The sequence below is a fragment of the Carcharhinus amblyrhynchos genome, chromosome 32 (genome assembly GCF_965287045.1).
Source record: "Carcharhinus amblyrhynchos chromosome 32, sCarAmb.v2.hapA, whole genome shotgun sequence".
In the NCBI taxonomy this organism is placed as follows: Eukaryota; Metazoa; Chordata; class Chondrichthyes; order Carcharhiniformes; family Carcharhinidae; genus Carcharhinus; species Carcharhinus amblyrhynchos.
Window position 1 is genome coordinate 22936689 of NC_137355.1, and position 24091 is coordinate 22960779.

Below are 24091 nucleotides of genomic sequence, written 5' to 3' on the forward strand. Positions count from 1 at the left end.
CAGGTTTTATATGTTAATGGTGTCCGATAAATAAAGTTGTTATAAAGAGTTCCAATTCTTAGCAGCACCCTAAGAAGTTTCTTCTGATTTCATGGTTACAATTTCTAATTTTGCACTTTCCCCACACGTGAAAACACTGTTTGCTTTCATAATTTTAAAGATCTATTAGGCCATTCTCCAGCCTCCTGTTTTCAGGAGCAAAACAGTTCTTCCTTGATATAATTTGACAAGTTTGTTATCATCCTTGTAAATCTTTATTTCACCCTCTCCAATGTCACAACATCACGTACACAGCATTTTATTCTAAGTTTGATATAACCAAGCTTTGATACAATTTGGGATCATTTCTCAGTCCTGTTCCTCTAAGCATAAATGCTAGTGTTTGGCTTTTTTTTTAAGTGATCTTGTTAACCTGTATCACTATTTTTAGTGAATTCTATATTTGTACTCCCAGGTCCTTTTACTCTTCTATCCATTTAGGTTTTATTTACCAAGTAATATGTAATTTCCTTATTTATCTTTCCAAAAGATTATATCTCACATTTATCCACTTTGAAATTCCTAGTAAAGCAAAATACTTTAACAATCTTTATCACTCCTCACTGATATTGTTCAAAACCATATCCAAATGTTGAGATTGCTGTGAAGACTGGAATTGACTTTGGAAGGACTTCAAGAACTGATAAGAACATAAGAAATAGGAGCAGGAGTAGGCCATCTAGCCCTTCAAGCCTGCCCTGCCATTCAGTAAGATCATGGCTGATCTGAAGTGGATCAGTTCCACTTTCCGCTTTCTCCCCATAACCCTTAATTCCCTTGTCTGTCAAAAACCTATCTACCCGTGACTTAAATATATTTAGCAAGGTCGCCTCCACCACTTCAACGGGCAGAGAATTTCAGAGATTCACCACCCTTTGAGTGAAGAAGTTCCTCCTCAACTCCGATCTAAACCGCCCCCCCCTTTATATTGAGGCTGTGCCCTCTAGTCCTGCTGTCCTTTCTGAGCGGGAAGAATCTCTCTACCTCTACCCTATCCATCCCTTTCATTATCTTATACGTCTCTATAAGATCCCCCCCTCATCCTTCTAAACTCCGAGTACAGACCCAGTCTATTTAGTCTGTTTTCATAGTCCAACCCCCTCATCTCCGGTATCAGCCTAGTGAACCTCCTGTGCACTCCCTCCAAGGCCAATATATCCTTGCACAAGTGCGGTGACCAAAACTGCACACGGTACTCCAACTGTGGCCTCACCAGTACCCTGTACAGTTGCAGCAAGACCTCCCTGCTTTTATATTCAATCCCCCTCGCTATTCAAGGCCAGCATACCATTCACCTTCTTATCACCTACTGCACCTGCAGACTGGGTTTTTGCGACTTGTGCACAAGGACCCCCAGGTCCCTCTGCACCGTAGCATGCTGCAGCTTTTCGCCCTTTAAGTAGTAATCCCTCCTACTGTTATTTCTATCTCACAGTTGCTAACATTATACTCCATCTGCCAGGTCCTCGTCCACTCGCTCAGCCTATCCAGATCCCTCTGCAGACTTTCCACACCCTCCGCGCAATTTGCTTTTCCACTCATCTTTGTGTCATCAGCAAATTTCGTCACCCTACACTCAGCCCCCTCCTCCAGATCATCTATGTAAATGGTAAATAGCTGAGGCCCCAGCACTGATGAAATTCAGAAATGATTTCATTTGTACCCTTAACTACATAAATTCTTTTCAGTGAAATTTATTATCAGTTTTTAAATGTACAGAAAGTTGAATGGACACTGTGTTAGCTACGTGGCAATCTTTCTTCGGAACCAAAATGTTATGGGTTTAAGTCTCAAACCAGGACAGATACTCCTGTGCAATACAGAGGAAAGTGCCATCTTTCTGAGGAAATATTAAACTGATACCCTGACTGCCGCCTTGTGTGGATGTAAAAGATTCCATGGCACTAAGAAGAACAGAGGAGTTATCCCTTGTGTCCTTGCCAATATTTGTTGCTTGGTCTGCATCACAAAACTGGATTATTCGATCATTATCACATTGCTGTTGGAGGATCTTGCTGTGTTCAAATTGGCTGTCGTGTTTCTAACATTACAAAAGTAGCTATACATCACTTCAGCTCTGACTCGAAATGTTGGCTCTATTCTCTCTCCACAGATACTGTCAGAATTGCGAGATTTTCCAGTATTTTCTGTTTTTGTGTCAGAAGTACTTCATTGGCTGTAAGCCACTTTGGGATGCTGTCGTCATGTAAAAGATTTTATTAATACAAGGTTTTTGTTCAAAAGAGGTCAATTCATTTGATGCTACATTAATTTGAGGAGCTTTTTTTTCCACCCAAACTCCCCTTCGACTTAGGATAAAATGAAGGATGCGAGGAAGTTTGCCTTTCAAAATCATCTTATTTTAACTGAATATCCAACAGAAAAAAAGGATAACTGTTGAATATCTAACAAGAATGGAAACAAACAATAGATATCTAAAGTTAATAAATACCTAAAGAAAACACCTACCATCTGTGGTTAACTAAAGAAGTTAAGGAAAGCATGAGGAAAAAGCATACAACTGTGTAAAGGTGAGTGGCAGGTAGGTAATTAGTCAGAATATATAAAGAATGGCAGAGAATAACTAAAAAGTTAATCAAGAGAAAGAAACCAGGGATGAGAGGAAGCTAGCTCGAAATGTAAAAACAGATGGCAAGAGTTTCTCCAGATATTTCAAAAAGAAAAGAATAAGTAAATGAGTGATAGTCCTCTAGAGAGAGAGAATGGCGAGTTAATAGATAATAAGGAAATGATGCATAAAATAAACATTTTCTTCTGTCGTCACTGTAGAGGATACAAAAGACAAGCCGTTAAAAGCTGTAAATCAGAGGTGGAAGTTGACAGCAGAACTTGGTGAATTTACAGTCACAACAGAAGCAGTATTGGGCAAACTAACAGAGCTGCATGCAGACTGGCAGGTCTTTGGGTCTTGCTGAACTTCATCCTAGGGTCTTGAAAGAGGTGGTCAATGAGGGAATAGATGTGTTGCTGTTAATTTTCCAAAATTTGCTCAACTCCTGAAAGGTTCCATCAAACTGGAAAGTAGCAAATATAACTGACTATTCAAGAAGAGATAGAAGCAGAAAGCAGGAAACTGCTGACATCTATTGTGGGGAAGGTGTTAGAGTTATAGTTGTGCATTTAGAAAAACTCAAAGTAATTGAAAAGAGTCGACAGTTTTGTGAAAGGGAAATCATGTCTCATCAATTTATGACATGGAGATGCCGGCATTGGACTGGAGTGGGCACAGTAAGAAGTCTCTGAACACCAGGTTAAAGTCCAACAGGTTTATTTGGTATCACGAGCTTTCGGAGTGCTGCTCCTTCGTCAATTTATCAATGTTCTTTGAACAAGTAACCTGTGCTCTGGATAAAGGGGGCGTATTGATTTCCAGAAGACATTTCATAGAGTGCCATGTTGAAGGCTTTTGCAAAAAATAGATGATATGGGTGACATATCAGCCTAGATTGAAGATTGGCTGACTGGCAGAAAGCATGAATAGGTCTTTCTCTGGCAGGATGTGATGAGTGGTGCTCCGCAGGGGTTTGTGCTGGACCTTAACTTTTTATAACTTACATCCATGATTTGAGGGAAGCAAAGACGTGGTAGTTAAATTTGTAAATGACAGATAGGTAGGAAAATATGTTGTGAAGGAAAAGTAAGGAATTTGCAGACAGGTATAGATATGATTGAGGGGCTGGAAATCTGGCAGATGGAGTATGATGTGGGAAGGTGTGAAGTTGATCACTGGCAGAAAGAATAAAAAGCTGAGAACAACTGCAGAATTCGAGGTGCAGAGAGATCTAGGTGGTCTCATAGGTGACTCATATGAAGTTGGTGTGCAGATACTGCCTGTAATCAAGAAGGTTGATGGAATGCTATTCTTTATTACAAGGAACATTGAATATAAAAGCAAGGAGGTTAAGCTTTAGTTATACAGAGCATTGGTGAGACTGTCTCAAATACTGGGTGCAGTTTTGACCTCCTTGTGCAAGGAGTGATGTGAATGCATTGGAGGCGGTTCAGGGGAGGTTTACTAGATTGATACTGGAATGAGTGGTTTGTCTTTTGAGGGTAGTTTGGACAGGCTGCCTTGTTTCCACTAGATGAGGGGCAGGTTTAAAAGATGAGGGGCAAGTTGGTTAAAGTATGTAAGATCCTAAATGGCCATGACAAGGTGGATGTGGAAAGGATGGGTGAGTCCAGAACTAGGGGGGCAAAGTTAGGAGTCAGCCTTTTAAAGTTTATTAACACCACAATGAAGTTACTGTGAAAATCCCCTAGTCACCACACTCCGGTGCCTGTATGGGTGCACTGAGGGAGAATTTAGCATGGCCAGTGCATCTGACCAGCACATCTTTTGAACTGTGGGAGGAAACTGGAGCACCCGGAGGAAACCCACCTAGGCACAAGGTGAATGTGCAGATTCCACACACACAGTGACCCAAGCTGGGAATTGAATCCTGGTCCCTGATGCTGTGAGGCAGCAGTGCTAACCACTGTGCCACCATGCCAGCCCACAGGACAGAGATGAGGGGAAACTTTTTCTCACCGAGGATTGTGCAACTTTGGACCTTTCTGCCTCAGAAGGTGGTGGAAGTGGGTCATTAAATATTTTTAAGGCAGAGGTAGATAGATCCCCTTGCCGAACAAAAATCCAAGATGATTGGGGGTGGGGGGGATATGGAACTCAATACAAATCAATCATGATCTTATTGCATCACACCACAGGCTCGAGGGCTGAATCATCTACTTTTCGTGTGTGTGCATAACCAAATTTTTTAATGTCCTGTTAACTTTGATACAGTTGATGATTCTATTCACATGGTGTTGATGCTTATTTGTGTGCTACTTTGAGCCTCGTTTTAAACTTGCATTTTTGATGCATGAACAAGATTACGTTACATTATTGGCTAAATTTCAACTTTCTTTGCGACTAGAAAACCTGACCATTTGTGTTCGCAAAGAAAAGAAGGTGGTTAGTTGCCATGACTTGGCAACACAAGTCGTCATTTCCTGTCAGGATTAAGTTTTTATTGACAAATAAAACTCAAATTGTTGGAAGATTTCTGACCTAGCTGGTTAAGTAGCTTTTGTATGATGGACTTGTCATGTAACTAGACAATCCTGTTGCACTTTTCTTTAAACAGGGTTGGGAGATAATGCCAGCTTTCCTTTGGGTATTTCCATTACACAGTCTAACTCAATAATATTTGAAATATTTGTGGATTTGCAATTCTGGCCCCAAAAATACGTACGTAGTAAAACTTTACTGACGTTCACTAATACATTAAACGTATGCATTGCAGTTGCATCACCAAGACAACATTGTAGGTAATGCCAGTGACCCCATTGCCAAAAACTCAATGAAAGAGATTATTTCCCATTGTTCTGGGGACAAAGCACTGTGAACAGCAAATACAGAATTCTGCCACTAGCAGTGTCTGACGTTGTAGGGTTTTAGGTGCAGGGTGGAGAGGGGTTTGGCTGCAGCTGAGCCATCTGCCTTGTTGTACAGAATAGCAACAGAATTGTCAGCCTTTATAAACACAGACATAGACACACACACACACACACACACACACACACACACACACACACACCAGTTTTCTTGTACCTGCAGTTTCTAAATTTTCTCTTCCTGTGTAAATTGGGATAAATGCAGAGTCCATGTGCTCGCGCAAGATATGACATAACTATTAAATCATTTTTTTCCTACTGGCTTAATTATTCAATTGTGTGAACACGTTTAAAATGTGGCATCAAAATTAAATGCTCTATTTCTTGTTTGGTGAACTAGTCTGGTTTGGTTTACACTGAAGAAGAATGGGAGCGAGAATGGAATGAGCTGCTTAAACTTGCTTCCAGTGAGCCTCGCACGCATTACAGTAAGAATACGGGCACATGTGGTGGGTAAGTTGGTTATTTTTGATGAATTTGACAGTTCATGCTAACTTCATGTCTACAGTTGCAACAATTTCCAATTACTTGCATTCAATTTGTATTTAAACTGAATAATAATGTCGAAGGTTAGAGATTGGAAACAAGAAGTCAGCAGGTTTTTTAACATAATTTAAATCACTTTTTTCAAATCACAATTTGTTCAGAGCATAACCAACTAATAACTAATTGCATAAACAGAAAATACTGACTAAATATATAAACCAAAAGTGAAACTTAGAATAAAGCATTGAATGTAAGTACTTGTTTCCGTATCAGATTTGGTGCTGTATGCAGCCCAACTCAGAATAGGTTTAATCTGTCACTTAGCATATTCTGTAGAGCATTTGCAATAGAGTCCAGAAACATCCAGTGGTGCAAAAAGGTAACATAGGAACTTAGAGCCTAGGAGCAGTGGTAGGTCATTCATCCCTTGGAGTCTGCTCCACAATTCAATAATGATTGAACAGCTTCACTTTCCTATCTCCGTCAATAACTCTTGACACCCTTGTCTAACAAAACTCTACCCAACTCAACCCTGAATAAATGTAAAGACCCAGACTCCATTACCATGTGGGGAAGAAAATTCCATACTGTAATGACCTGCAGAGAAGAAAATTCACCTCTGTCTTCAAACGCAGACTGCTTATTATTAAACTATGTGCCCAAGTTTTCCTTCCTTCCTTCCTCCACCACCCCCCCCCCCCCCCCCCCCAAACTTCCTGCCAACATGGACAAGTTCATGAATGTCCACATTATACTACTTCATCTGCTAAATTAACTGCAAGAGGCTTTATGGCTGGTCCCTGACCTGTAGCTGGCCTCCCAACCTTTCTGCTAGTTCCTTGCAAGTTGATGCTTTAGAAACAACATCTTTGGTATCACCTCCCTCTGCCCCCTCCTTTCACTGACCAGTGCTCCCCCCAACCCAATTACGGGATAATTTCCTTGAACAGTGTGTGTTGGAGTCGACGAGGGAGCGAGCTATCTTGGATCTGGTGCTATGTAATGAGGCGGGTAGAATTAGGGACCTTGCGGTGAAGGATCCTCTTGGAGAGAGTGATCATTGTATGGTGGAGTTTCTGGTGCAGATGGAGGAGGAGAAAGTGGGTTCCCGGACACGCGTCCTTTGTTTGAATAGAGGGGAGTATGGTAGGATGAGAGAAGAATTGGCGAATGTGGACTGGGGGAGTGTGTTGGAAGGTAGGTCTGCTGAGGAGCAGTGGAGGATCTTTAAGGAGATCTTTCTTGGTGCTCAGCAGAAATTTATTCCGATGGTTAAAAAGGACAGTAGGAAGAGAGGTAATAAGCCGTGGATAACGAAGGAGGTGAAGGAAAGTGTTAAATTAAAAGCGGAGGAATTTAGAGTAGCTAAGAGCAGTGGGCGAGAAGAGGATTGGGAAAGGTTTAAATGTCAACAAAGATTGACAAAGAAGTTGATAAAGGAGGGTAGGAGAAGCTATGAGGCTGGGCTAGCACTTAATATAAAAAAGGATAGCAAGAGTTTTTATAAATATATAAAAAGGAAGAGGCTGGCTAGGGTGAACGTTGGTCCTTTAGAGGATGAGAAAGGGGAGCTAGTGGTAGGGGATGGGGATATGGCTAAGGTCTTGAATAACTTTTTTGTTTCTGTCTTCACGGAGGAGGACGTGAATAATTTGCCGGGTGTTAGCGATGGAAAGGTGGTAGGAATGGAGGGTCTTAATGACATTACTGTTACTAGAGAGGTGGTGCTCGACAGACTGGAGGGGCTGATTGTGGACAAGTCCCCAGGACCGGATGGAATGCATCCGAGGGTTCTGAAAGAAATGGCGGAGGTGATAGTGGATGCCTTGGTGGTTATTTTCCAGACGTCGCTGGATTCCGGGGAAGTGCCAGAAGATTGGAAAACGGCTAATGTTACGCCGTTGTTTAAGAAGGGTGCCAGGCAAAAGGCGGGGAATTATAGGCCGGTTAGTTTAACGTCTGTGGTAGGTAAAATGTTAGAATCCGTCATTAAGGAGGAAATTGCGAGGCATCTTGAAGGGAATTGCTTGATAGGGCGGACGCAACACGGTTTCATTAAAGGGAAGTCGTGTCTGACAAATTTACTGGAGTTCTATGAGGATGTGTCTAGGGCAGTGGATAGAGGAGAGCCGGTGGATGTGGTCTTTCTGGATTTTCAGAAGGTGTTTGACAAGGTACCTCACAAGAGGTTATTGCAGAAGGTCAGGGGACATGGAGTTGGGGGTAGGGTGTTAGCGTGGATAGAGGATTGGTTGTCAAATAGGAGGCAGAGAGTGGGGGTCAATGGGTGCTATTCGGATTGGCGGTTGGTGACTAGTGGGGTGCCCCAGGGGTCGGTGCTGGGGCCTCAGCTATTTACCATTTATATAGATGATCTGGAGGAGGGAACCGAGTGCAGGGTGTCGAAATTTGCTGATGACACCAAGATTGGGGGAAAGGCAAATTGTGCGGAGGGTGTGGAGAGTCTGCAGAAGGATCTAGATAGGCTGGGCGAATGGGCCAGGAAATGGCAAATGGAATTTAATGTTGGCAAGTGTGAGGTGGTCCACTTTGGTAGGAAGAATGGTAGGAAGGACTATTACTTACGTGGCGAAAAACTGCAGCAGGCGACGGTGCAGAGGGACCTCGGGGTCCTTGTGCATGAGTCGCAAAAACCCAGCTTGCAGGTGCAGCAGGTGGTCAGGAAGGCGAATGGGATGCTGGCCTTCATAGCGAGGGGGATTGAATATAAAAGTAGGGAGGTCTTGCTGCAGCTGTATAGGGCATTGGTGAGGCCGCAGCTGGAGTAGTGTGTGCAGTTTTGGGCGCCGCACCTGCGCAAGGATATTTTGGCCCTGGAGGGAGTGCAGAGGAGGTTTACTAGGCTGATACCGGAGTTGAGGGGATTGAGCTATGAGGAGAGGCTGAATAAACTAGGCTTGTACTCGTTAGAGTTTAGAAGAATGAGGGGAGATCTCATTGAGACGTGTAAGATGATGAATGGGATGGATAGGATAGAGGTGGAGAGACTCTTCCCGCTCAAAAAAGACAGTAGGACTAGGGGGCACAGCCTCAAGATAAAGGGGAGGCGGTTTAGAACGGAGTTGAGGAGGAACTTCTTCACTCAAAGGGTGGTGAATCTCTGGAATTCTCTGCCCGTTGAAGTGGTGGAGGCTGCCTCGCTAAATATTTTTAAGAAGCGGGTTGATGGGTTCTTGATAAGAGAGGGGATTAAGGGTTATGGGGAGAGGGCGGGAAAGTGGAACTGAGCCACAACAGACCAGCCATGATCTTATTGAATGGCGGGGCAGGCTCGAAGGGCTAGATGGCCTACTCCTGCTCCTATTTCTTATGTTTCTTATGTTTCTTATCCGTACTCTCTGCTTGCTGTTAACTAAGCAGTCCAATCCTTTATCCACGCTAATATGTTATCCCCTGCACTTTGTAACCTTGGATGCAGCACCTTATCAAATCCTTTTGGCGATCCAAATCCACCACATCTACCTGTTCCCTTTATCCACTTTGAATATTACTTTGTCAGAAGACTGTAATAGTTAAATTAAGCACACTTTCAAAGCCATGCTGCATCTGATCACATCATGATTCTCTAAGTATTGTTAGGGTACCGATCAGAAACCCTAAGGTATATTATGAAGTCAGACTAGACCACAAATTTCTAATTTGGCATTAATGTGAGGATATGATGTTTCACTCCCAGCATGATTCTACTGAAAAACTAGGAAGTTTTTATCAAAACAAACTTTTATTTACCAACACCGTTTAACAATGAGAAATTAATTAGCTTAACTTTTAACAATTTTACAATACTTAAACATAACATGAAGCAATTCTTACCTGCTAACCTATCACTGAGTTCCAATCAAGCAATATTTCTCTTATAGACCTAAACCCTCTTTAAATTTAGTTAGCAAGACACAGGCATACTTGCTTTGACTTACGTTAGCAGGCTTGGAGCTTTTGGACAGAGAGACATTGCTTTCTTCTGGCAGCTCAGACAGTAACTGCTTGTATTTAAAAAAAAAAGAAACTGAAACTCTTTCGTTCCTGTGAACTTAATGCCTCTTGTTAACCACATGACTCTGTCTCTGTCAGTCAACCTAATTAAACCCCAGGGGGATCCTAAGCAATGCTTTAGCTTTGTTTAAGCAAAGACTCCATATCTAAAATTAGAACTTATCTGTATTTCCAGTTACCAATTTAAAAGATTTGTCAAAAACAAATCAGCACCTTGCAAAACAAATCTGAATTCTAAGCATACCCTTACAAGAAACATGATGCTTATATATTTCTTAAAGGCAAAGTATCCTGATATAACCTCCTTAGTAACGGATTCCAGCACTTTCCCTGCTGTTGATGTTAGGCTCAGTGGCCTGTAGGTTCCTGCTTTCTGCTCCCCTCTTTTCATGAATAAAGCTGTTACGTGAGCTGTTTTGAAATGTGAAACCTTCCAGAATCGAAGGGATTTTGGTTATTTCATAAAATTCAGCTGCACCCACCAGTGGAATATCAGCATTTGACCAGCCTTATTACAATGAGAAAGATGAACAAACATTGATGGTGAATAGCTTTACACTGAAATTAAGTTGCGTATATACAGCGTAATGCGTATTGTACATTACCTTGATGCACATCAACATGGAAAATCATTTATACAGGAGCTTAACATAGAATGGGGAAAAAGAGGGAAAGTATATGATAGATAAACATTATTAATCTAGTTAATTTGTGGGTTAGTCTTGACTCAGAGGTAGCACTTTTTTTTCTGAATCAAAAGTTGATGGCTTCAAGCCCCTCTCCAGAGACTTGAACACATAATCTAGGTTGACATCTCACTACTGTTGGTGGTGCGTTCTTCTGAATGGGACATTAAACCATCTGCCTCAAAATAGAATGGTACTGTTTTAAAGGACAATAATGGAGTTCTCCCTGGTGTCCTTGCTGATAATTATCCCTCAAGCGTCATCACAAAAACATATTGTCTGGTCATTTATTTCATTATTGTTTTTAGAAGTTTGCTATTTGTAAATTGGCAGCTGTGTTTCCTTACTTTAGACAATGGCTGCATTTCAACAATAATCAATTTAACTGTAAAGCATTTCAGGATGTCTGGAAGACTTGAAAGGTCTGTGTTAAATTGAGAATTCAATACAATGATGTTTTTCTGTAGAAATTTCTGCTCTTTTCACAATGGAGTTTGCAGAAATAGTTCCATTCTGTGTAAAGGGGCACTTGAACATACGCTGTGCTTTCCATCCCATAAAGTCAAAGTAGACGACTAATATATGGGGTAATGATTATGCCATGTAAAAATAATGGTTAGATATTGCATAGTATCACAATATACCATAAAGAATGTATAATTTGTTTTAATTTACCTTTTGTCTCCTCAGGCAATCTATCACAGCGTTTGAAAGATGATTTTAGAAATTTTTAAATTGTGAATATAATTATGCAATATTTGCAGGTTAGTAGTACAGCTCTCTGAGGTTCTGAAAGAGCCAAAGAGAGGTGGATGGAACACCAAGTAAATTCAGGTGTTCTTTTATGTTCTCTTTCTGTCGATACTTGATCTTCATTGACCTGATATAATTGTGGTCGTAAATCTTTACCACCAGCATTTGCTAGATGTGAGATGTTAGGATGCAATGCGTAGCGTTGTGTTTCCATATTCCTAACAGTACAGCTGATACCATATATTAAACAGGTGCTACTGTTGAAAAGCTAACAGTCACCAACAATAGAGTCGTAGAGGTTTACAGTGTGGAAAAAGGCCCTTTGACTGAACTTGTCCATGACAACCTTTTTTTTTAAAAGCCCCTAAGCTAATCCCATTTGGCCTATATCCTTTTGTACCCATCGTACCCAGGTAACTATCTAAATGCTTTTTAAAAGACAACATTGTACTGCCTCTACTACTACCTCTGGCAGCTTGTTCCAGGCACTCACCACCCTTTGTGTGAAAAAATTACCCCTCTGGACACTTTTATATCTCTCCCCTCGCACATTAAACTTATGGCCTCTAATTTTAGACTCCCTGACCTTTGGCAAAAGATATTGATTATCTAGCTGTTCTGTGTCCCCCATTATTTTATAGACCTCTATAAGATCACCCCTCAGCCTCCTACGCTCCAGAGGAAAAAGTCCCAGTCTATCAGCCTCTCTTTAGAACTCAATCCATCAAGTCCCATTAGCATCCTAGTAAATCGTTTCTGCACTCTTTCTAACTTAATAATATCCTTTCTATTATACCAGAATTGCACACAGTATTCCCAAGTATGGCCTTACCAATGTCTTATACAGCTTCAACAAGACATTCCAACTGCTGTATTCAATGTTCTGACCGATGAAACCAAGCATGCTGAATGCCTTCTTCACCACTCTGTCCACCTGTGACTGCACTTTCAAGGAGCTATGAGCATATATCCCTAAATCTCTTTGTTCTGTACTCTCCCCCACCATTAACTGAGTAAGTCCTGTCCTGGTTCAATTTACCAAAATGCATCACCTCGCATTTGTCTAAATTCAACTCCATCTGCCATTCGTCAGCCTACTGGCCCAATTGGTCAAGATCCTGTTGCAATTGGAGATAACTTTCTTCACTGTCCACTATGCCACCAATTGTAGTGTCATCTGCAAACTTACTAATCATGCCTCCTTTATTCTCATCAAAATCATTAATATAAATGATAAATAACAGTGGACCCAGTATTGACCCCTGAGGCACACTGCAATGTGAGACAATAAATTATAACAGCAAACTGGGAGTGAAGAGGTGACATCTCATTCCACAATGTTTCGTTCTGACTAGATTGCCATTGACAAGAACATTTTTTTCTATTTACTAATGCTTTCCTTAATGATTCTTGCTGGGTTATTATTAAATGCACAGGAGTCAGTTATCTGCTGAGTTTTGCCCTAATGACCTTTCTTCACAAAGAACAAAGAAAAGTACACCACTGGAACAGGACCTTCGGCCCACCAAGCCTGTGCCAACACAGGTGCCTCTCTAATCTAATTTTTCTTGCCTCTGTGTGGTTCATATCCCTCTGTTCCCTGCCTATTCATGTATCTATCCAGATGCCTCTTGAACGTTGTTATAGAATCTGCTTCCACCACCACCTCTAGCAGTATGTTCCAGGCATTCACTGTGTGAAAAACTTGCTCCTTACATCTCTTTTAAATTTTCTCCCTCTCACTTTCAACTTATGCCCCTGAGTGATTGATCTTTTGACCCTGGAAAAAGACTCCCTTGAGACCAGGCAACATCCTGGTGAACCTTCTTTGCACTCTCTCCAAAGTTTCCACGTCCTTCTGGTAGTTTGATGACCAGAACTGCACACAATGCTTCAAATGAGCCCTAACCGAAGTTTTATATAGCTGCAACATGATTTTCCAACTGTTATACTCAATTCCCCAGCTGAAGAAGTCAAGCATACCATATGCTTAATCGCCTTGCCCACTGTATTGCAACTTCTAGGGAGCTGTGGACCTTCATGCCCAGTTCCTAAGTATGTTAATGTTCCTAAGGGTTCTGCCATTTACAGTATAATTCACACCTAAATTTAAATCCTGCAAAAATGCATTACTTCATATTTGTCTGGATTAAACTCCATCTGCCAAGTCTCCGATCTATCTATCCCACTATATATATATCCTCTGACAATCCCTGGCATTATCAGCAACTCCACCAATCTTTGTGTTGTATACACACTTACTAATCAGATCCCCACATTTTCCTCTTGATAATTTTTATAAGCTACAAACAACAGAGGTCCCAGCACTGATCCTTGTAGAACACCACTAGCTACAGAGCTCCATCCTGACAAACACCCTTCCACCGCTGCTCTCTATCTTCTATAACCAAGCCAGTTCTGCATCCTTCTAGCCAGCCTACCCCGAATCCCATGTGATTTTTGTTTTTGTACTAGTCTGCCATTAGGATCTTGTCAAATTCTTTACTAAAATTCATATAAACTGCATCCACAGCCCTTCCCTCATCAATTTTCTTCGTCACCTCTTCAAAAATACTCGATCAAGGTGGAGAGACATGACTTTCCCTGTACAAAACCATACTGCCTGTCACTACTACTACATTTTCTTCCAAATGTGCATATATCCTGTCCCTCAGTGTCTTATCCAAAAGCTTTCCCACCACAGACATCAAGCTCACCAGCCTATCATTTCCTGGATTATCTCTGTTTCCTTTCTTAAACAAGGGAGCAACATTGGCTATTCCTCAGTCCCCTAGAGCCTCACCTGTGGTCAAAGGGGATGTGAAGATATCTGTTAAGGCCCCAGCTATTTCTTCCCTTGCCTCCCACAGTAACCTGGGGCAGATCCCATCCGGCCCCGGGGACTTGTCTACCTTAACACAGTTTGGAATATTCAACGCTTCTTCCTTTGATATATTGACATTCTCTAGAGCGTTCACACACCTATCCCTGACCTCAACATCTATCATGTCCTTCTCCTTGTTGAATACCGACACAAAGTACTCATTAAGGATCTCATCCAATTCCTGTGGCTCCACGCATATCTTTCCTTCATTGACCTTGAGAGGGCCGACTCTTTCTCTTGCTGCTAACATATGTATAAAATGCCTTAGGATTCTCCTTGACCCTGTTTGCTAAAGACATTTCATGGTCCCTTTTAGCCCTCCTAATTCCATGTTTAAGTTCCTTCATACTTTCACTATACTTCTCAAGGGCTTTGTCAGTTTTAAGATGCCTAGACCTATTGTATGCTTCCTTTTTCCTTTTGACTGAGCTTATAAATTCCCTTGTAATCCATGGTTCCTGAATCCTGCCATTTCTATCCTTCATTTTTGTAGGGACATGCCTGTCCTGTATTTCAGTCAACTGGCCTTTAAAGCCTCCCACATGCCAGACATGAATTTTCCCTCAATAGCTGCTCCCAATCCAATTTCTCCAGTTTCTGTCTAAATAGGATGTAATTGGCCCTCGCCCAAGTAAACACCCTCACCCGAGGGCCACTCTTCTCCTTATCAATGACTACTCGAAATGTTGTGGAATTGTGATTGCTGAGCCCAAAACGCTCCTCCACTGAAACACCCCATTCACATCTAAACCTGGATGATGAGAGTCGGGCTGTTGAACTAAGGAAAGTGCTTCTATATCAGCTCTGATTGCACGGTACTCTGTCTGCAAATAGTGTCTGTATGCAAACAGGAACAGATAGGAAATGAACAGGAAAAGCAAATGGTGTGTTTTGTTAGCTGTGGTTAATGCGTTCTGAGTTTTATTATATGTACTGTTATAGGAGTTGGACAATAGTGGCAGACCGCAGTGAAAGAACTCAGATTATTTGCAACATCTGCTTTTATTCTGTTGCAAGACTCAGCCCAATTAATTCTATATTAACCATCACAACTCGTTTTTTGAGGCTTCAGGGTAATAAATATCAGTTTTGTTTTCATAAGCAGACTGAAAAGTAAGCAATACATTGTTGTTCTTACAAGTATAAATGTCTGTTTTCTTCATTCAATTGCCTTAGTTTCTTCTGTCCCGAGGATGTTGACTCACCCTGACCTACAGTTCCACAGGTGCCAATGGTCTGACAGGATCTTACATTAGGGGTGGACTCTAAGCCATCAGGCTGGACAGGATATTTGACCTTAAGGACCAATCCAGTTCTCTCCACACCATACTGATTGATGCATTTCCCACAGGATAGAGGAGCTTTGACTGATATCCCCCTGTGATTCAGAATTAATTTGTGCCTTTCCCACAGAGACCAGCTAAGCCAGCGCTGTAGAACCTGATGCCTGCTTGGTCTGTCTGGCTCAGTGTAATATTTTCTAAAACATGAAACAAAATGGCCAGCATACCATGTCATCTCTTTGGCATTTTTATTGCTATTTGACTATGAATTAATGATTTCTTTGCTATTAAAAAAAGCCTGTTTTAATTCAAAAAGATTCATGGAAACCAAGCATTGAGCCATAAATCCAAGTTGAATAATATCCTTAGCTAAGTACGATCAATAAGTATAAGATTTTTTGCACTAAGAAGGTTAAAAATTAAATCACTTGTGTTTTTTCCAAATTAGAGTTTATATGGGATATGGGCCAAATGCGGGAAATTGAGACTAGTTTAGTGGTTTTAAAAAAAAGGGCGGTATGGACAAGTTGGGCCGAAGGGCCTGTTTCTATGCTATTAAGTTTTTATGGTGATACTCTAGGTGTGGCCTATCCAATTGCTGCAAAACATTCCTATCCCTATGCTCAAATCCTACCACCTACAAAGGCCAACATACCATTTGCCTTTACTGCCTCCTGTACTCACACATTTACTTTATGATCAAATGAGGTACTTTTGAAGCATGGGCAGTCCTTGACCTTACAACGTTTATAAATTTGATTTTACAACATTGGTTTTGGCTTTACTACACTGCGCTAGCATGTTCATATGTGCTGATTGATGTTCTGCACTGCCCATCTGTATGACTGGACACGCCGAACCACCTTTATTAGATTGGAAATGAGTATTTTATCTTGTTAAATTTTTTTGACACAATTGTCACCATGTTAATGCACTTGTATGTTTAATATGCGCTGTTTCGCAGAAATTCGATATTAAATAGACAAGTGACAGCAATCAATGGCTTCATTATATCCCCCCCAAACTACCTGAGGAACATGTGTTAAGGATACGCAGGCCTCAGCAATTTGACAGGGCAAAAATTGAGAACATTTAACACAACTGGGTGCCCCATGAGTGATTTCCAGCCTTGGTTCAGGAGCCAATCCCCCATTTACACCATTGTTCCTGCGGGAAAATCAGTTCCAACTTTAATATTTTGACTTGAAACATGTTTCTAGGAACCTATTGTGTTGTAGGCCTGAGGACTGCCTGTATAGTCACTATTGTAATGTAGCAAAACCCAGTGACTAACCAGAAGATAAAGACCAGAAGATATAGGAGCAGAATTAGGCCATTCAGCCCATCAAATCTGCTCTGCCGTTTCTATGTTCTATGCATATGGAACACACCAGAACAATAGGGAGTGGGATAGCTTGATCTTGGGTTTGGACATAGCCTGTTTAGGCAGGAGTGATACTGTTGAACCATGATTGATCATTTTTGAGCATTGATTAAATAATTAGTGTTCAAAGTTTAATGGGATTGATCTTTGACTTTTGCTCCTGTATGCCAGCATGAGGCCTGGACCTCACTGATGTCCTGCCATCAAGCTGTGGACAAATAAGTGTTCTACCACTGCTTGCTGGTTATAGCAGGAAATTGTTCCACTGCCATGTCGAGGTGGCAGTTGGTTGGGCAGTGGCAGGAATCAGAAGAGGGCCTTTCTGGAGGGTTGGCTGTGAAGGCGTTTGTAGTGGTCAGGAGTTTTAGTTTTGTGGGCCAACCAGAAGCACCCCCTGAGCTGTTCCTTTGAGATGCTTCCAACAATCCCTTTTGAGGGATTTGTTAGACTGTTGTCCACTTAATGTCCGCTTCATCCATTTGTACCAAAGAATTACAATTGGTGCCCTCTAGCCAGCCTAATGCCCTAATCTCTTTCCTCACAGTTTTAGCCAGGTGGGTCATTTAAACGATCTGCATGGATATGTTTTTGGTTGGGTCTAGGTATTGGTGCGAATCTTCCCCTGCCAACTTGGATCTTCAATTCTTGGCCACCTCCTTCAGGTGAGAAACAAGGAACTAGTAATTCAACGTTGCCCAAATTAAAGTCCAGACATATATCTCTCTAACATGGTAAATAAAGTGGAGATGCCGGTGTTGGACTGGGGTAAACACAGCAAAAAGTCTCACAACGCCAGGTTAAAGTCCAACAGGTTTATTTGATAGTAAATGCCAAAAGCTTTTGGAGCACTGCTCCTTCGCCAAGTGAGTGGAGAGTTCTGATCAGAAACAGGGCGTATAAAGGCACACACAGTTTACAGAATACTGATTGGAATGCGAGTCTTTACAGCTCATCTGCTTTTCAAGTCTTAAAGGTGCAGACAGTGTGAGTGGAGAGAGCATTAAGCACAGTCAGAGATGTGTATTGTCTCCAGACAGGACAGTAAGTGAGATGTTGCAAGCCCAGGCAAGTCATGAGGGTTACAGATAGTGTGACATGAACCCCAGATCCCGCTTGAGGCCGTACTCGTGTGTGGAACTTGGCTATCAGTTTCTGCTCAGTGACTCTGTGCTGTCGTATGTCGTGAAGGCCGCCTTGGAGAATGTTTACCCGAAGATCAGAAGCCGAATGCCCGTGAATGCTGAAGCGTTCCCCAACAGGAAGGGAACAGTCTTGCCTGGTTATTGTCGAGCGATGTTCATTCATCTGTTGTTGTAGTGTCTGCAAGGTCTCCCCAATGTACCATGCTTCGGGGCATCTGCATCTGCATCTGCAGCGCATCAGGTCGACAACGTTGGCTGAGTTGCACGAGTATGTCCGTGTACCTGGTGGATGGTATTCTCATGTCAGATGATGGCATCCATGTCGATGATCCAGCTTGTCTTGCAGAGGTTGCTGTGACAGGGTTGTGTGGTGTTGTGGTCACTGTTCTCCTGAAGGCTGGGTAGTTTGCTGTGGACAGTGGTCTGTTTGATGTTGTGCAGTTGTTTGAAGGCAAGATGTGGGGATGGCCTTGGCAAGATGTTCGTCTTCATCAATGACATGTTGAAGACTCTGAAGAAGATGTCATCGCTTCTCTGCTCCGGGGAGGTACTGGACGACGAAGGGTACTCTGTCCACTATGTCCTGTGTTTATCTTCGGAGGAGGCCGAGGCAGTTTTTCGCTGTGGCGTGTTGGAATTGTTGATCGATGAGTTGAGCGCTATATCCTGTTCTTATGAGGGCATCTTTGAGCGTCTGGAGGTGTCTGTTCTCCTCATCTGAGCAGATCCTGTGTGTACGGAGGGCTTGGCCATAGGGGATGGCTCCTTTAACGTGTTTAGGATGGAAGCTGGAGAAGTGGAGCATCGTGAGGTTGTCTGTGGATTTGCAGTACAGTGAGATGCTGAGGTGACTCTCCTTGATGGAGATGCATGTGGCCAAGAATGCAACCGATTCTGGAGAATAGTCCATGGTGAGTCTGATGGTGGGATGGAACTTGTTGATATCATCATATAGTTGTTTCAGTGATTGTTCACCATGAGCCCAAAGGATGAAAATGTCATTGATGTATCTAGTGGATAGCATCGGTTGAAGGTCCTGTGTGGTGAAGAAGCCTTGTTTGAGCCTGTGCATGAAGATGTTGGCATATTGAGGTGCGAATTTAGTCTGCATGGCTGTTCCATTGTCTGGATGAAGAACTGGTTGTTAAAAGTGAAGACATTATGGTCAATGATGAAGCGGATGCATTGTAAAATTGCACCTGGAAACTGGCAGTTGTCGGCGTTGAACACGAGGCAGTTGTAGCAATGCCATCATCGTGGGGGATGCAGAGTTGCTGAGCAGAAACTGATAGCCAAGTTCCACACACATGAGAACAGCCTCAACCGGGATCTTGGGTTCATGTCACACTACCTGTAACCCCCATGACTTGCCTGAACTTGCAACATCTCACTTACTGTCCTGCCTGGAGGCAATACACATCCTTTGACCTATGCTTAATGCTATCTCCACTCACGTTGTCTGCATCTTTAAGACTTGAATAGCAGATTAGCTGTAAAGACTCGCATTCTAATCAGTATTCTGTAAACTGTGTGTCTTTATATGCCCTGTTTCTGATCAGAATTCTCCACTCAGCTGATGAAGGAATAGTGTTTACTATCAAATAAACCTGTTGGACTTTAACCTGGTGTTGTGAGACTCCTTAATATAAGAACATAAGAAATAGGAGCAGGAGTAGGCCATTTAGCCCTTCGAGCCTGCCCCGCCATTCAATAAGATCATGGCTGATCTGAAGCGGATCAGCTCCACTTTCTGCTCTCTCCCCATAACCCTTCATTCCCTTGTCTGTCAAAATCAACATTTAACAACATTTACTAACATATTAAACAACATTTAATGTGGTAAATGAAAGCAGTGAGGAGCACCACATGACTTCATAACTTAGCGTTGCAAATTACACCACAAAAAGAGATGAATTTATTTATTTCCCTGTTGTACTTGATCAATTTTTATCTGAAGTCAAAGTTGTCTGAACATTGTTCAGAGTATTTGCATTCCACAGGACTTCAGGCGTACAGGCCATATTATCCAGGATATAGTGTGGATACTCCACTAGTTACACATTGCTTCTAGTTATATATTTCTCAACATCCTGTGATTGTGCTTTTCAGCACATTATTTTTTAAAATTGTGTTAAGAAATATTATGGAAGGTTCAGTGTGCCCCAGTTAGTTTCTGTATTTGCGATGGTGCAGCTGAACGGTAACTGCCACTGAGCACCAGCTTCTGAACAAATATTCATCATTTCTGATCTGAGCCTGGTGATTATTGGATTTAATTTGCTCTGGTAATGAACTGTTATCAAAATAAATTATGATGATGATAAAGTAGGGAACAAAGGAATTTATACATCCTCCCTGAGAAAGGAAATTAAACCATTGTGTTTCAAGACAAGAATCAAATTGACTTGGGTCAATTAGAGTGCAGGATTCATTGGGTGGAAGGGAGGATGGTGAAGGGGGTAACAAATAAGTAAAATAGATAATGATCACAAAAAACTAATTTGAAGTCCGCAAAGCCAACACTTTTATGGATTTCTTGTGCCAATTCACCTCCCCTACAGGCATTTGGTGTGCTGTTAAGATTGAAGTTTGCTTGTTGCTTTATTTTATTCTTTATCAAAATATATTCACAGGCCATTTTTACTAATTCATTCAAAAATACTCCAAGAACCATTGTTTATTTTTAAAAAATACACTTTGAGTATATCTCAGTAAAATCTTCACCAAAACAACATTGATATGGGAGAATATAGTGAAAAGCAAGGCTGTGGGGTTACGTTTGGATTGCTGTAGCAAAGATCTGCCTCTACCTAAAGTTGATACATTGCCAGGACTGGATGAAATGCATCTAAGAATACTGAGGGAATCATGACTGGATCGTGCAGAGACACTAATCATAATCTTCAATTCCCTTTGGATACAAGGGTGATGCCAGAGAATTGAAGAATTCCTTTGTTCAAAAAAACACGTGGGGAAAAGGCCAACAACAATAAACCAATCAGAACCTCAGTGGAAAAGCTTTTAGATACGTTAATTTGGGAACAACATTAACAATCATTTGGGCAAATGTGAGTTGATTAAGGGAAGCCAGGATGGATTTGTTAAAGACAAATAATTGTGACAACCTTGCTGGAGTTGTTTGATGAGGTAACAGAGAGTTGATGAGGGTCATACAATTAAAGTGGTGTAAATGGACCTCCAAAAGGCACTGGATAAAGCTTCACACACTGGGATTGTCAGGAAAGTTAGAGCCCTAACAATAGAAGGGACGGTACAGAATTGGCTGAGATACAGGAAATGGAGAATAGTGGTGAATGTTTATTTTTCAGACTCAGGGTAGGTTTATCACAGAATCCCTGCTATGTAGCAGGAGGCCATTTGGCTAATGATTCTGCACCTACTCTCCAACACAGCATCTTACCAAGCCCATCCCCTGCCTTATCCCTGTAACTCCATGCATTTACCCTGCTAATCTTCCTAACCTACATATCTTGAGACACTAAGGAGCAATTCACAATTCTTTGGACTGTGGGAGGAAACCAGAGCACCTGGAGGAAATCCATGCAGACATGAGGAGAACATGCAGACTCCATACAGACTGTCACCCAAGCTGGGAATCGAACCCAGATCCTTGACACTGTGAGACAGCAGTGCTAACCACTGTGCCACCATACTGCCTATGGAGTTCCCCAGGGCTTGGTGCCTGAACACCTACTCGGAGGTAATGATCGAGACGTGGGTGTTCAGGTACACTTTCAACATTTGCAATGGCACAAAACTGTGAGGAGGAAAGCGATAAATTTCAAGAAGACAGAGGCTGGTGGAATGAATGGACAAATGGGAGAAAAGTACAAAGTGGTTCATTTTGATAGGAGGAACAAGGAGAAGTAATATAAAGATTTCTATTCTAAAGGAAATGCAGATGTAAAAGATCTATGAATGTCAGCACAAAACATTGAAGATGGCAAAGCAGGTTAAAAAAGGAGGGCATAGAATACAAAAGCGAGAAAGTTATGATAAGACTGTATAAAATGCTGGTCTTTGAAGGCATCTGAGAGGATGCAGAAAAGATTCATGAGAGTGGTTCAAAGAATAAAGGACTCATGGATAAATTGAAGAAACATTGGGGGGCTTGTCTCTTTGGAAAAGAGGAGATTTGATACAGATGTTCAGAGGTAAGAGGGATCTTGAAGGAGTAGAGGGGGAACAACTGTTGTCAACATTGAAAAGATCAAGAACCGGAAAACATTGATTTAAGGTGATTGGCAAAAGCAGCAAAGGCGACATGATTTTTGAATGCAGCAAATGGTTAGGACCTGAATGCACTGCGTAAGACGGTGGTAGAGACAGATTCAGTTGAAGCTTTCAGAAGCGAATTGGATAACTATCTGGAAAAGAAGTACTTGCAGGGCTACGGGGAAAAGGGAGGTGAGAGGGACCTAGATAAGTTGTTCTATGTTTCTGCCTAAACAAGGAAACAAACTAATTTATACAATCTGATGATGGGCATGCTATTTTTTGTCCTGGCCTCTGACTTCACCAATCTGCACATTTTTCCAATTAATTTCACCTGCATTATGAATGTTATTATCCAAGAGGAGCAAGGCCACAATTCTGCTTTTAAAATGAAGAGTTTAATTTATAATTGGAGAAATGGAATCTGGCATACGTATATTTACCATCAAGTTATATGATTTCCTTTTATCTTTAGTTCTCACACAATTAACAAACAGTAAAATGAAACTATTGTTTAAACCAATGCTAAATGAATGAGGAGACTAATAATGTCTATGACCTATTAGGTCAAATTTCATGTAACTAGGCTCAGATTTTTTTAATAGAATCCTACAGTGAAGAATGAGGCCATTCAGCCCATCAAACTTGCACTGACCACAATCCCACCCAGGCCCTATCTCCATAATCCCATGCATTTTCCCTAGCTAGCCCCCCTGACACTAAGGGTTAATTTAGCATGGCCAATCCACCTAACCTGCACATCTTTGGAGTGTGGGAGGAAACAAGAGCATCCAGAGGAAACCCATACAGACACGGGGAGAATGTGCAAAACTCCATTCAAGCAGTGACCCAAGCTGGGAATCAAACCGGGTCCCTGGCGCTGTGAGACAGCAGTGCTAACCATTGTGCCATCATGTCGCCCTTAAAGATCTAAGACAAACTATAGCAAAATTGATCTGATTTCAGTTACTACTGAAAGAAGATCAGAATATTGGTTGCCTTTTTGATTATTATCTTTGATTCAGAGTAACTAGCAAACCCTATTGTCTTTATCCCTACTGTACAGAAGGAGGCCATTCTGACAGAGTATCTTAACAGGCCCATCCCCTGCCCTATTCCTGTAACTCCATGCATTCACCCCTAATTATCCAAACCTACATATTTTGGGACACTAAGGGGCAATTTACAATTTGCAATTCTTTGGACTGTGGGAGGAAACCAGGGCACGTGGAGGAAACCCACACAGACACAGGGAGAACATGCAAACTCCGCACAGTCACCCAAGGCCAAAATCAAACCTGGATCCTTGGCGCTGTGAGACAGCAGTGCTAACCACTGTGCCACCGTACCGCCTGTGGAGTTCTCCAGGGCTTGTGTCCTACTCCCCTATCTGGGTCTTTAGTTCGATTCTGGCTTCCAGTCACTGTCTATGCTGAGTCTGCACGTTCTCCTCATGTCTGCAGGGGACTCCTCCGAGTGTTCCGGTTTCCTCCTACACTCCAAAGATGTGTGGGTTAGGTGGATTAGCCATGCTAAATTGCCCCTTAGTGTCAGGGGAATTAGGGTGAATACGTGGGGTTTTGGGATAGGGCTTGGGTGACATTATGGTCAGTGCAGACTTGATGGGCCAAATGGCCGCCTTCTGCACTGTCACGATTCTATGATTCTCTGATATTTGATTGCAAGTGATAGTGACTTGAACAGAATGTGCCGATGAGTCGAAT

General features: G+C 41.9%; 1 protein-coding gene across 7 annotated transcripts in view; it reads left to right on the forward strand.

The window, feature by feature from the left end:
- Positions 1–24091, forward strand: part of otud7a (OTU deubiquitinase 7A) — a 147924-nt gene that overhangs the window by 105426 nt on the left and 18407 nt on the right. For all 7 annotated transcript variants that reach the window (XM_080216085.1, XM_080216084.1, XM_080216089.1 and 4 more), the window contains one exon: positions 5840–5952. In XM_080216085.1, coding sequence (XP_080072211.1) covers positions 5840–5952 — 113 coding nt within the window. The remainder of the gene's footprint in view (positions 1–5839; positions 5953–24091) is intronic.